The sequence below is a fragment of the Oreochromis aureus genome, linkage group 23 (genome assembly GCF_013358895.1).
Source record: "Oreochromis aureus strain Israel breed Guangdong linkage group 23, ZZ_aureus, whole genome shotgun sequence".
Classification (NCBI taxonomy): Eukaryota; Metazoa; Chordata; class Actinopteri; order Cichliformes; family Cichlidae; genus Oreochromis; species Oreochromis aureus.
In genome coordinates, this window is record NC_052963.1 from 32595975 (window position 1) to 32611223 (window position 15249).

At 39.1% G+C, this 15249-nt stretch overlaps 1 protein-coding gene across 2 annotated transcripts; it reads left to right on the plus strand.

The window, feature by feature from the left end:
• The first annotated feature begins 1439 nt into the window (after positions 1 to 1439).
• Positions 1440 to 14400, plus strand: boka (BCL2 family apoptosis regulator BOK a). 2 transcript variants are annotated; one of them, XM_039607475.1, is made up of 5 exons: positions 1440 to 1612; positions 1808 to 2170; positions 4699 to 4827; positions 7098 to 7261; positions 12160 to 14400. In XM_039607475.1, the coding sequence occupies exons 2-5, from the start codon at positions 1957 to 1959 to the stop codon at positions 12283 to 12285; spliced, it is 633 nt and encodes a 210-aa protein (XP_039463409.1). In that variant the 5' UTR covers positions 1440 to 1612; positions 1808 to 1956; the 3' UTR covers positions 12286 to 14400. The 2 variants fall into 2 exon arrangements, with proteins under 2 accessions (XP_039463409.1, XP_031586357.1); XM_031730497.2 differs by having other exon boundaries at positions 1842 to 2170.
• The last annotated feature ends 849 nt before the right edge of the window (positions 14401 to 15249 follow it).

Genomic DNA, 15249 nt, shown 5'->3' on the forward strand with positions numbered 1-15249 from the left:
TGAGTCCACTACCACCACCCAGCCCCTATTTGGTTTAAAGGAATGATTTACTTTTGTAGGAAATGTGTGCCAACCTGTTTTCTTGCTGAGCTGGACAAGAAGCTTGACATATAAACCAAGGTTTGTGTTTGTCGTAGCCAGAAACAAATCAGATATATTCCCATTACTGGAAATAGTCCAGTCGATGACGATACTGCCTGCCACTTCTGACTGCGAGATCTCTAGACAAATAACCAAATCAACACTTTGTACACTAACTCAATTAAAGATTAGAATGACTTTGTAGTATTGTGCTGACAATCTGATATATAGTTTTATGTGAAAATGGCTCTAGTGAGTGCTAATGTTATCTTGGACACAGCAAGGCTAGCCCTTTCTCAGACCAAATGGGCAGAAGTGTTATCAACTTCCAGATAAATAAATATGTTTAATATCAAATATCAAACTCCTTCAGCCTTCAGTGCAACAAAAAAGGTTAAAAGGCCCGAGAAAGAGCGATCCCATTTCTCTCATATTGCCTTCCCTAAACTGGTTCCTTTAAAATCCAGAATTGAATTTCAAGTCTTCTCTTCACATACAAAGTCCTGAATGATAATGTAGTATCATATTATCCTAACATAGGTCTTTGCCCTCTGACCGCAGGCTTACTTGTGGCTTGTAGATATTTGTAAAAGTACAATCAGAGGCAGAGCCTTCGGTTTTCAGGCCCCTCTTCACGGGAACAAGCCCCCACTTAGGATTCAGGAGGCAGACACTTACTAGCCTTCAAACTTTCCTTTTTGATGAAGCATACAGTTAGGTTTGGATCAGGTGACCATAAACCCTGAGTATTTGTGTTCCACTCACCTCTTTTAACTCCTCATGCACTTATATCCCACTGTTGCATGTCATTAACATGCATGTGTGCTGTCTCATAGACTGTCTTTAATACGCTGTCAGAAAGTCACCCGATTTAATGGTGGCTAATAAATGGGTTTGGCTTTGTTGTGAAAGAAAAATGGTGTGCAATAAAAGATTACATCACATAATACAGCAAAAAATTTGAAATACTGCTTTCATCTTGTCCATTTTCATTTTCTAATCTGAGACAGAGGGCTTTTTATTAACATTTTACTGTTGAACCGCCTCTAATCTCTGCTGTCTGCTTTCAGTTAACAAAATACCGCTCTCATGTTCCAGTATGATCCCACGCTTGATTTAATCACGCACGTTTTGTTTCATTTAAACTACATTTATTGCTTCATTGCTTTCCACAAATCAGAACTACTTAAGCTTAAATTAAAATTTTCTTGTAGACACAACTTTATAAAATCAGTTGTTGATTAACAGCCGAGACACAACTGGGTCATGTCCTGTGTGTGTGTCTTTTATATGATGTGGATGGAGGCAGAGGGGCGGTGCTTGTGTTGTTAGAGCTTATCTCCGCCTTTCACTCCACAATAAGTTCCCTTAGAAGGAAAGCCTGCAGACTGTAAACTGGAAAGCATTTTTTACACTCAGCGTGGCAGTAAGTCACCAAAAGTCAGTGAAAACATTTTCTACTCACCGAGAGGTTAAAATGCAGCACACTTAGGATGTTGGGGTTTTTTACCTTCTCGACATAGTATTTCGGGTAAGTGCGCTTCAATGATGTTTGATGTCCGCACACCTTTAAGGATTCATACACAACTTTTCAGGTGTAGTCCCAAGCTTCTCCTTGAAGTCTCCATCCTGGGGTTTCGACAGACATTGATTGCGTTTGCATCCTGGAGCTTTATCCAGGCTATCAAAAGATATTCACAATCTAATCCGCGTGTTTGTTCTGCAGGATAATCTCCACAAGTCTTCCTTTCTCTTACCAGAGAGACGGGGCAGAAGGAGAAGGTTCGAAGAGGGGGGTCCACTGGGGAGAAGCACCCGCTGAGCGAGGCGGTGGAGGCGGTGAGGTGAGGAGCGCACTCAGAGGGTGACGGGGGCATGGAGATGTTGCGTCGCTCCTCTGTGTTTGCCTCTGAAGTGTTTGACCGCTCGCCCACCGACAAGGAGCTGGTGTCCCAAGCCAAAGCACTGTGCAGGGAATACATCCACTCCAGGCTGAACCGTGCCGGGATCGGCTGGTCCAAGCCTGAACACGGACTGGCTGCATCAGGTGGGACACTGGGAGAGATATCGTCGGTCCTGCTGTGGCTGGGTAAGTTTTCGGGAAGCGTTCGTGCGCTTTTTGCGCACAATAGTACACTTAATTCAAACAGAGACCCGCGATCGCCTTAAAATGTGTGTTTAATATTCAAAAATGTGTCGTATTCCTGGTGAATCCTAATATGGTTTCCACTGAGAGCGCTGAGTTCACGTTTCACGTTTTTGTGCAGCCAAGTTCCACAATATTTATATTTTAATCATTTAAATTGACAGATTGGGATTTATGATAAAGATATAAGTCTTTATTTTACATTTATACTTATAAATGAATGAACACGTAAACGACTTTATCGGAGAACACCTTTATTATATAGAGAATCATGACGTGATTCCCCATAAAAAAGCTAAGGTCACCGTTTTGTTTGCGTAATATTTTCCTTTCTGGATGCTGGCCCAGTATAAAAACTGGTGTGGTGGATTTTCTTTCTCTGGGAGGATTCACTTCGCCATGCGTGGGGATCTTCCCACCTCCAGATAATTCACTGGAACTTCACGTTGAAACTCGACTGCTCAGGTTTGAAAATCCTGAAAATCCTGGAGGGGGTACACTGTTGCTAAATAGTGAAACTGAACAAAACCACTTGCGCCCTTCAAAGTCTTCTAAGCATAGAGTTACAAAACACTTCGACATTAGTGAGACTTTTTTCATAAATAGTTCAACATTTTTGATAGCAGACTAATACCTGGCAAAATAACAGAAAAACTAAACAGAGAGGACCAGTCTAGCCATGTTCTGACCAAACTCACTTAATTCCAGCATCTTAAAAGCTCACTAACTGATATGTCATATCTGGTTTGTTTAATCTCAACGAAAACTATGTTGTGTAAAAACATTTATGTCACAGAGTTTTTTGGCCGGGTCAGAGACTCCAGGATGTTATTGGTATCTTTGGAAAGTTTAGCTCTTTTCCTCTGCTTTCAGTCTTTCTACAGTGCTCAGTTAATACTTTCACTAAAGTGTTTACTATTAAAAGGGTTCCATTAAGATTCAAAGAGATGATAAACCCGTGTTTTATTACTGGGCAGTGTCCCTTTGTTTCTCAGTCAGACCCGGTGCTTGGCTGTCATACCCTGATTTAAAACACAAAGATGGGAACAGCCAAGAGGTAAAATGAATGTATGTAACAGATAGAAACAGCTTCTGGGTTAGAAAAGTGAGACCAACACAGAAGTGCTTTAAACCTGATTCTTTTGAACAGCCGTCTGGTTCTATAGAAATCTATGAGAAAGTGTCTCCGCTGCTCTCTGCACCTATGACTTCTACAAACACTTTCCTGATGCATTTATGAAATTAATCACTAGTTTCAATTCTTACTAAATACAACATGATGTTCATTAGATAAATTATGATCCACACTGGAGTCCAAAGGGACAATAAAGCGTGATATCCTTTAGGGCATGGCTGTGTTGTGATTGTCACCTCTTGCTTGTCACTTATAAATGGTGACGGTGAAAATGCTCAGGTTGAAGCTTCACAACTTCACCAAAGAATTTCTGAAAACTCAGAAACTGACTGACTGGCTTAATAGGGGGTTGCCTGCGAGATAGTCCAAGCTCAGCTGAACGCCATGTAGTTGTTGCCTGTTAATATTAATTTTATACTGTAAACATTTTTTTTTTTCAATTTTCCTTATTTCTTTGATAGAAGAGGTTGAGTCTATAGATTAGATTTGTTACAGTGTTTTGATTGCAGTAAAATATCTTTCTGTGAGTATTAGGGAATCACATATAGGACACCAAGATGATTTCACACCTCAGGTGAGCAGGCCATTTTCAGTACCAGCCTCCTGACGACCGGTGAAACCAGCTGCTTCTTATTAACATGTGACTCCCTGTTTTGATGTAGCTACACTCCCAATATATTTGTCATAATTATTATTTGAAAACAGTTCCATGAAAGGAGGCCCTGTTGTGAAGTCTTAACCGACCCAGATTAGCAGAATGTAGGCTAACCAGCAGTTTGTTGGTGATATCAAAATCCCTGTATGAGAAATTAAGAAACATTACTGTTGTTTGCTTTCAATTAGGCCGCATAATTTAAACTATTTTAGGTTTTTTTGGCCAGAAGTAGATTTGCATTCAGTGAGGTCAATTTCAGCCATTTTCAGGAACGACATGATTAAGGAAATGGGTCTCCCTACACTGGGTTCAACTTCACAGTGACCTTGTCCATGTTTAATATACGATCTTTGCTCTTTGACCAAGCCAGGGTGTCTACCTGAGCAAAAGTGCTTCCCCAGTAAATCAAAACAGTTGACAACATTTTTCCAATTAGATCAAATACAAAGTATTTTGTAAAATGCTAATATTTTATTCACTAATATCTCTCAAAAGTCATATCTTTTATACGGCATTATCTAAGGTGGTCAAAATTGCCTTTATTAGCCATATGACCAGCTACTAGACGAGATAGCTCTGGCTTATAACTGTGTAATAGTTAACTTTTAAAAGCCACACAGCTTTTGAGAGTTTTTCAGAGTGGGAGCTTTGACTGAGTTTGCTTTCTCTTGTTTTGGACAGGCGATGAGTTGGAGTACCTTCGTCCCAATGTGTACCGTAACGTCGCCCGACAGCTGAACATCACAGTGGCATCGGAGAGCGTGGTGTCCGACGCTTTCCTAGCTGTCGCTGCAGACATTTTCTCCACAGGTAGGTCAAAATCTGGAAAATCAAGCCATGCAGATCTGCATCACAGGAACTAATGTTGGTGCTTTCTTAACTGGTTTAACCTGTACTAACTTGGACTTCAAAATGAAAGAAGGGAACTTATTTTGGTTATCACTGGGAAGGAGGAAGTCTGAGACAAGACAAAATAAAGATATACTGAAAGTTTGGAGAGCTGAGTTACTTTACTTATTTTTACAAATTACAAATGACTAAAAGATTTTGCTTAAGGGTTAATGTCGCCCGTTGTCATGTAAACACTTCTTATTTAGGCTCACCGCAGGATTCTCCATTAGTGAGAAGCATTTTTAGGGCTGCCATTATCCCCCTCAAATGAAAGGAGCTGGAGGGAAAACTTTCGGTCCATATTAGGTTAACACGATGGTGGAGCGAGTGATTGTTACAGACAGTTTGGACCCCACCCAAGGAGTTCAGTCATGAGTCCCAGCTGGGTTATTCTTCGGGGAATTTTAACAAAGCAGTCTGATGAAAAGGTAATGAACAGTCGGCTGGAGACGAGAAAAAAATCCAGTCAGTCTGGTCCTCAGTAATGTTCAGAGTTACTTAGTAATTCAAACGTAGCGAACTTAAAGATTATCTTCCTTAATTCTCACAGTTCACAACTGATTATCTGTGTCCTGTGTACTGTTTGTTTGTATATGTGTCTTTCTGGCTGCTGTTACAACCAAATTTCCCCTTGTGGGACAATTAAAGGATTATTCAATTCTATTCTATTACAAAGGGAATTCAATATCACGAGCGAAAAAGGGGAAAAAAAAGTCTCACGTCTCATGTTGAAAACTTGCGTATCAGTGAATACAGTGTAAACATGGACAAACCGCAGTGCCGACAGAAGAAGAAGAGAACAAAGAGGAAGTCCTGAGCAACAGCAGATTATGACCACAAACTTGTGTAATCTGCACGAGCACAGTTAGAAATGTCATTTGGCTTCCCGCACGACAAAGATAAACTACAGCAGCAATATATTCAGGCATCGTAACGCAACCCGCGCAACAGTGTAGCTATAGTCGTCTAGCCGTGTAGTCGACACACACACACACACACACACAGACTACACGACTACACTTTTACAATTTCCATTTCCTGTAGTACTAAGTATATATTAATTATATAAAAATAAACATAGATAATAATATAATAATACATACACACATAAAGACAGTTTTGCATCTAAACTGTAAAAAGAATCATTTTGTTAAATTGTCTGAAGTTGTTCTTTAGGTTTTTCACAAAGGGAAAATACTGGTGGTGCTGGCTGCACAGAGCATGTGTGCTACAAGTGTGAACTGATTGTTTTAATTGACGAGTGAAAATGGCCTCCATGCTCAGTAGGATATCAGCTTTGCAAAAACAAAAGATTTAGTTCAGAATGATTTGCTCGAGTTAGGTATTTTACACCCCTTCTGATGTTGTGAGTCTTACTGTAAAAGTAACCACAAGTGAAAGCCTTATTTAACTCCAGCTGATTTCCTCATTCACAGCACCTAAAACTGACATAGTGTTGTTTTTGTAGCAGCAGGGAGATCATACTTGAGTATGGCTTGATTGTTTTTTTTTGTTTTTTTTTGGTCTACTTCCTTTACTTTCTATCGAGTACAGCTTAATTTCCATTATATTTTACCTTCATCCTATGTCCTTTTTAAACATTTAAAATCTTTTCTGAACAGTTTAAAAAACTAAATTCCTGACCTGTCAGATGTTGATAGTAGTATGAAATATGCAGAAACTTTAGAGTATCATCCTGCAAGTTTCCAGATTTCCTTTTCAAAGAGATCAGACGACAGTTAGAGGAGATGGATGAAACCGAGGCTCGGTTTGTATGTGTTGGACATATAAACACGACAAAAATAGTCCGAAGCACTGACTGTAAATGGTGTGGCGGCAGAAAGCTCTACTAAGCACGCAAGCTTAGTGGGAGAAATGATGTGCTCACTAATCTAGCAGAGCGTTCTGCCTGCCTGCCATCCCAGGTCTTGTGTTTGGGTTTTCCCCGTTGTGGGACAGAAAGGCATGCAGGCCTCCTGCTGAGATTGGATCATTTGTTCATCCACCTTTAAAGAAAGCTGCTGACAGACACATTTGCTGAATTAAATCCTACTGCAGTTATTCAAGTGGAGAGCAGGGTCTCTCCATTTATGAAATAATGACTTTCAGTATGCGCTCACACATCAGACAGCAGGACATTGATGCTTCCATTGGTTTAAGTAAAGATGTGGTTTATTTTCTCTCATAAGGTGTGACATGGGGAAAGGTGGTTTCCTTGTACGCTGTGGCGGGAGCCTTGGCGGTGGACTGTGTACGCCATGGTCATCCAGCAATGGTCCATACCATTGTCGACTGCATGGGGGAGTTTGTCCGCAAGAGCCTGATTTCCTGGTTAAAAAAGAGAGGAGGCTGGGTAAGGACGACTTATTATTACTTGTTTGTATGTTTCCGTAAGCATGTGTTAGTCTGTACGAATGTACGGCTATGTGGCATCTATGAGACAAGTAACTGAAAATGACAGCCGGCATCTGTGGGTTCGGTTAAGTGTCAGTAAGAGCTCATAAAACCAAAGAAGAGAGGAAGCCATCAGCTAGTGTAGTCTGTTAAGTTAATGCAGTTCCCCACAATGACTATAACTTTAACCAACCACAGCCTGCTTATGCGTTGTGGTTTCTCTTTGCCGCTCTTTTCAGTCTTCTTTTTCCCCCGGGCAAAACAGATGACCGCCCCTCCCTGATCCTGATTCTACTGAAGCTCTCTTCCTGATAAAATGGAGTTCTTCCTTCTTACTGTCACCAGTTTCTTGCTCATTTATAATCATCTGATTGTTGCATTCTTTCTCTGATGTTGTAACGACTTTTTCTTCCAATATAAAGTGCCTTTAGACAACTATTGTTACCTAGTGCAATATTTCAATTTATTATTTAATATTTAGCTGTTCCATTACTAAAATGGCTTTCCTAAATGCAAAGTAAGACCTCTGTTACATATTCAGGTATCTGTGTACGTACATTAGGAAACCACATATGCTGAGAAATATTTTATTCTTTGTAAAAATGTACTGAACTGAGACGGTGAACGTGTAGAAGGGATTTATGGTTGTTGTAAAAATAGTGTGACGCTCACCTGCCCCTTTTCCCACGCTATGTGTGATTTACTTACATGCACTCAGAAACTTTGCTTTAGGCTGTTCAAGCAGGGTTGAAATTGAAACTGGAGCCTTGTGTGGACATGTAACTTCAGAGTCCCGCTTTTCAGTTTTGTGCTTTGAGTTGACGTGAGGCAATTTTATTATTTTTTTTTTATTTTCACACAGCTTTTGTGATACCTCTCAGTTCATCGCCTGCAGGTCTTTTCTATTCGTCATACGCCGACAAATGTTAATGAACAGTTGCATGTTTTCAGAAGCTTTCTGAAGATTTAACAAGCTCAGAATTTTCCTGACAGCTTGATCTCACGTTTTTACTGAGAGCGCACACCCTCCTGTGCTGGGCGTGGTGGTTATCATTCGCAACGTGTGTGTGTGTGTGATTCAGCGTACAGTGATTTTTATTTCATTAGATAACAACTTTATTGAAGCAAATATTTATTTTAAAGAAAGACAGCACATGCACACTTTTAAATCTAAATACTCCCACTGAAGCAGCATTTTCTTATCATTCAGTCCAAGCTACTGCTGGTCTCCCTGGCTCAACCTCACTGCTTTGTGTTTTCACTCACAGCTCTTCCTTTTTTGAACTTTTTGGCATCCAGGTCAACTATAGTGGATACATAAGGTCAGTTACTCCTAAGGCCCTAGCAGAGTAATCACAGCTGATCACATTAATTGTGGGCATAAATCAGTTTTAAATAAAAACATTTTTGTTGGTCAAATAAACTTAAGAATTCCCTTAACCCTTTCACACATAGTGGTCACTACAGTGGGCAGCTATTCAAAGGCTATTTTCTTGGATTTGTGTCAGTTTTGATGGTATACATGCACATAAACCACTACATTGGACACTGATGTGTCACTCCATACCCTGCCACCCACTGGTCGTTTAATGTTACTATAGATGCATGATGTGTTCAGTTGTAATTATTGTTATTTAACCCTGTCATGCATGAATTATGACAACCTCAATCAGGATTTTTTTCTTAAGTTTCTTCTTTTCTTTTCATCTTTTCTTTTTCTTTTCTTCTTTTCTTTTATAATTTCATCATCCTGATTGAGGTTGTCATAATTCATGCACGAAAGAGTTAAAGCTTGCCGAAAGTCTGACTGTTCAACTACTTTTTTTTTTTTATTACGGGCATATGGACATAACTTTTGATTTTAACCTTTTTTGATTTTAACCTTGATTTTATCGTGTGTGTGTGTGTGTGTGTGTGTCTTTTGTTTTGTTGTGTTTTATACGATCTGCTTTGAGCAAATTGCCCCTTGACGAATTTGGCTTAATTGAAGTTAAACTAAAAATATTGTATTTAATAATTCAAATTAAATTCATTTCAAAAAGAACATTTTTATTTTATTTAGCTGTGATGAAGTTTGTCACAACAATAGCAGAGGCTGGCAAATCAGTGAAACTAACTATATTTGATTGTTATTAATCCTCTCAGTGCTTGCCTAATTTTAAAACAGCATGCTCCACCTGTGATCGGTGTGTCATATCGTGTTACAGCCACCCAGATCAGAACTGCAATATCCTTTTGTTTTAAATTAACTAGAATTCTTTGTTTACAAAAAATGGCAAAACCTGGAACAAATGGTTCAAAGAGAAAGGGGATGATCTTCTGCAGAATTGTGTTTATAGGAATAGCCTATCTGATAAAGTCCTGGACAAACATTAGTGTGTGAAATGGAACGATGCCTGACAACGTGCCTCTGTCCGTGTTCTGCTCTGCTGGTAAGAGCACATTAATGCCTTTCCAGCAGAGCGAACCACAGGCCCGTGCGCTCTGAAACATGGCACCCGAGCCTGTTTTGTTCAGAGAGAAGTGGAGTGTGACGAAATGGAGAGCGATGCATTGTATAACTGACCTCCTGAGTGCAAATGAGCGACCTGTTTTTCACTCTAACCCAGAGACATCTGCTCTGACAGATGATGTCAGTGTGTGGGGAAAACCTAAATAACGTTGTGTGACTGGGAGAAGCAGCGCGAGCTGAAGGAGGAGAAGTGTTTAGTGTCAGAGCTGACACTAAACTGCACTCTCTGTGGTATTTCATTGTCTGTAAAAGTCTGTTGAGTAGATGGCCTCGTATTGTAAGCAGTGCTCAGAATTAAGTGTGGGCTCTGGCTTTAAAATGGCATTCTTGTGGGCTAGCTGCATATCTGCAGATTGTCAGATTAGTGGAAAATGAAGGACACATGTTGAAATTGTAAGGTCTTCTTGTGTCTGTTAAATCCTGTGAGAACCGAGTCATCATTCACGAGGAGAAACTCTAACCATCTGTTTTGGAAAAAAACCCAAAAGCACTCTTTGGGGAAAAAAAGTAAAAATAGCTTTTGATGTGTGTCAGTCAGAAGGTTTACTTTCGTCTATTCGATTTATTTTTGTCCCCTGATTACCAAGACTTGGGAGAACAGCTTTCAAAAATAACATACTCTCATAGCCCGGGGACAGTGTAACTTAGGTTTCAGAGGGTTAAAACAATAGACTGTAAATAAACGATGGATATAGCCACCGTGACATCATGATATGTGAAATTCTGCTTTGAAAGAAAGCTTAACAGCCACTGACAGCTTTGATTTTTTTGAGCTAGAGGTGTATTGTGCCAGGTTATTGATTAAAGTTAGTTAGCTGATTAGCAAGGTCCAGAAGGCGTGTAAAAAGCTGCAATCAACTGAAAAACAAGTCAGCTTTATAGCACTAGAAATGCTGCTTATAGCCTTCTCCAAAACAGTTTGGCCCTCTATGGACAGTGTTTAGTTTAAACTCTTAACTTTCCTCTGCCTTATTTCAACTGTCTCATCCTCATGATTAGCCCTCAGCATGTGAGTGTGTTGTCTCTCCTTTGTGTTTTGTCAGTATGTTGTCTTATGGACTTTGTATTTTTGGGACTGCTTATCAAACTCTCTTAAAGGTGTGTTTTGTGTTTAGCGCTCCCTGCCTTAGAGTTGGCTCCTGGGTTGTAAACCTGCATCATATGACGAGTTATTTTATTAGTCTGCTACTTAAAATTAATAGGCAGGTATTTGTGTCTTTGCTTTGCACCCATACAGACAGTGAGGTCAAATGCACTGCAAGTTAAGAAAAGACCAGAAAATACAGCAATGCTATAAAAGCACACAAAACATAATGAAAGTTAAACAAAACAAAATAGAGAAAGGGGGGGAAAAAATTACGAAACAAACCCATAGTGTTTTTGGGGAGACAATAATGTGAAGGAAGAGCTGCGGAAGTGACAAGCTAACAGGAAAGGGCTAATAGCAAACATGTGTCTCCAGTATTATATGAATCATGTGATTATAAAACACACGTTACCTCAGATCTTTTTCTACCACACAACAGTGACGAACCTTCTGCTTCTTTTAAGCGTGTCTCAGTGCAGTCATTCACATGTTTGCATTTCTGTCACTTGCAGCTGGTCCGTCATGTTATTGTGTCCCCAGAAACATTTCCATGGCGTTTTGTTAGATTTTGTTGTTTTCTACTTCTGTTGTATTTCATGTAACTTCCTTTGTGTTTTGTGTTGTTTTGCAGCATTTTCCTATTTGCTGGTACGTTTTTGAGTTGCAGTCTGTTTGACCTTTAAGGGCTACCGTACATACAGTGTATGGATGCAGCTTGTTAAAAGCTAGCTTTAGCTAATAACTTAGCACTACAGTCTTTTATTCAAATAGGGTCTCTTCTAGCTTCAAAATATTTACATGGTGGCTTCAAAATGCCAAAACAAATGGTTGATGTTATGGTTGCTACATTCATCCTTTATATACAGTTTATGACTCACAGAAGATGCATCTGGAAGACACAAAAATCTACTTGTTAAATCTAAGTAACACAAAAAATATTTACATTTGACTCACCTAAGCAGTAGCACAGCCTTCACAAACAGCTAAAATTGAGACTTGTCACATGTTGAGTGGGCCGGATTGTGACAAAGTGATTATAACCATACAACAGGTGAATTATGTAAAAAGAAAAAAAAAAAAATCACTTGTACAGTTATTATAAGGGGGGAAATTGGCTCAAACTGTTTTCTGCAGCAGGTGGTGAAGATGTTGATTTCTCCTGAAAAGTTGGATATCTTGGTCGGCTTTTATTTTTAGCCACAACGGTTGCCACTTGTGTGAAACTTACTTATCTTTATTCCTCTGTGTCCCCCTGCAGGTGGATGTAACAAAGTGCGTGGTGAGCACTGACCCAAACTTCTGTTCTCACTGGCTGGTGTCTGCTGTCTGTGCCTTTGGACACTACCTGAAGACGGTCGTGCTACACCTCCTCCGCGAGAAGTGAAAGAAAAAGAGACACAATGGATTGTGAGCACACTGCCCGGCACTGCACACCACCAACACCACTAAAGCACCCACTGCTTTGGAATATGTTTACACTTATTTGCACTGAGCCTCGTTGATGAACACCCACCCATTTCACAGACAGTGAACTTTCCTCGCGTCTTTGGCTTCCCCTTGTCTATTTATTATTAATGGTTATATAATGGCACACATCGGATGCAAACGTATAAAAACTGCATCTGTGAGCAAGTTTAGCTTTTCATTTTTTGTCAAACTGCACAGCTTCCAGTCTTGGTGCCTGTTTTGCAGGGATTTGGCTGCTCCTAGTGGTACCAAATGGTAACTACTAGGCCTATTGAGGATAATCTGCGAGATCCTGAGGCCATTCATGAGAACTTGGTATTAGAGGAAATCTACACTTTTGGCCTGGACTGTTAAAGTTCATGCTAGATAAAGAGAAAATTGAACATATTTTTGACCAACTAAAGACTGTACAAAATTCCTTGATATCGAGTGATCAGAAAAAAGATGGTTTGCGTATTTTTTTTCCTTTTGACTTTGCAGTCTGAAACGCTCAGAACAGTACATTCTCCTTTATTTTTCTTATCATGATTGGCAGCAGCTTTGACATTTTCTCTCCATTCCTACAGTCACTCTTCAACATTGTTCTGAAAGCATTTAAAGTGACAGTTCGTCCCAATGTCAGATTGACAGATTTTCCTCTGGCCCTCTTATGCTGTATGTCAGTCTACATTATCCAGGCGTGAGTTGCTGTTTTTGGAGGTGACAGGTTTAGATATGTCTGCTTTCTCTTGAAAATAATAAAATTAAATGACAATGGCCCTTAGATGCTCAAAGCATTGAAAACTCAGCAGCAATGCCTCTTACGCTAAATCATCAGCCCTGTTTCACTATTTGCTTTTTACTAAATGACATTTTACCATAGCATGAATATCTCATCATCGCTAATTCCAGCAATACAGTTAACAAATGTTAACTGTAAAAAAAAACAAGCAAACAAAAAAACAGTTAACAAATGTAACCTTGAAGAAAGAAAGTCAGTCTCTCATCAAACTGCTCACAACAAGGTTTGCAGATAGATTTTATTTATTTATTTAATGAGTAACCCTGTCATGATTTCTGCAAAACGAGGCATGGTGTGCTGTTATCTGTAAAATGGCAAATGTGACCTTGACCTTGATAAAACAAATTTGGATGGAAACCCATTAGGTGATCATTGTATTTAAGTGTGATTACATTCTGATCAATACTCCAGGAGGAGTAATCCTCACCGTGGCATAAGCTCGTTGGTTCTACAGTTGGATGAAACAGGTGGCATTGATCCAAACTCTAGAAGGATCAATAAGACCACAGACCAGAGGAAATCAATGCAGTTTTGATTTTGGGGTGAAATGTACCTTTGTTAGGGTAGACCATACATTTATTCTAACTGGTGAATCCATAGTAAACATTAAGATTACAAATGTTGAAGCTGAGATTAAGCTTTATCCCGAGTTATTTATGAATACTATTTTATTAGGATATAAAATTAGAACATTTTAGTTTTTTAATGGGCTTCGATGCTTACACCAAGTCTCTATGTAGAGCCCCTAATTCATCTTCAGTGGTCACTGTGAGGGAGTTTGTTATATTGCTGTACCGAAACTGCAGTAAGTTGCAACATGTTTTTTTTCTGAGCACTTTCATTTCATGAGTAGAATTTATTCCATGAATAATTTCACTGTTTATATGGCATGTTAAATACATAAATGTTTGTGAATGGTCTTTGACTGTAAATATGCAGACATAAATAAAATATTCTTAAAGCAATCTGTAAAGTCTGGAGCCATTAATGATGATTTTCAGCTGTTTTCCAAAGGACAAGCGCTTGTTAACCCTGAATAAATGATTCCTCGTTACAAAGTATTAATTAGTGGTCTATGTGCATGAAATGAAAACACCTGTATTCACAGGTTTTTTTCAGTGTTTATGTTTCAGTCTTTTTTGTTTCATATCCCAGGACTGATCTCTAGTTGTACATTATTTATTGGATTGTTTTTAAATGTAAACTTACTGTTGTATGTGTAGGCTGCAAAGAAACTGCATAAACACTGAAGGCTATTGTTACCGCTGAACCACATTCAGAGGGTCAAAATAGCATGCATTTTTGCAAGCAGTTATTTGTGTTAAACTTTGAAATATCTGTTAAACTCTTTTAATAAATAAAGTCAGATTTTGGGGTTTTCATTCACAGGGAAACCTTTCAGAAAAGAATTTGGCCTCATTTGACTCGATGTAAGCTGTTTACAGCCCATTCACCTACACCAGGGGTGTCCAACTCCAGGCCTCGAGGGCCGGTGTCCTGCAGGTTTTAGATATCACACTGATTCAACACACCTGAGTCAAATGATTAGTTCATTACCAGGCCTCTGGAGAACTTTAAGACGTGTTGAGGAGGTAATTTAATCTGTGTTGGACCAAGGACACATCTAAAACCTGCAGGACATCGGCCCTCGAGGCCTGGAGTTGGAAACCCCTGACCTACACTCTTCTACTGATAACACTACTACTACAATTTTCATCATTTATAAGTCTGTATTTTCTATATAATCAACAAGCTTACAGTTGTTTTTATTTTTTTAATTAGTTTCCACATAAACCTCTAAAGACCGTGTCTTTTTAGATGTTTTGACATTCAGTTGGTCGCAGTGGTTTTCAGTAGCCATCATTCTGCTACATCATTGCCTTAGAATCACACATGTTGCCCATTAAAAATATTGCTGATCAAATTGTTATGAAGTATTTTCCGCAATTTTTTAGAAATATTTTCAATTTAAAATCTCTATTAATATAATAAACTGTTGTTATTAAATATTAATAATAGCTGCTCTATTGTTATATACAGCAGGGAAATAAAGGTCTCTCCTGAACGCACCTTTAGTGTTTATTTGTGTACGTGAACGCA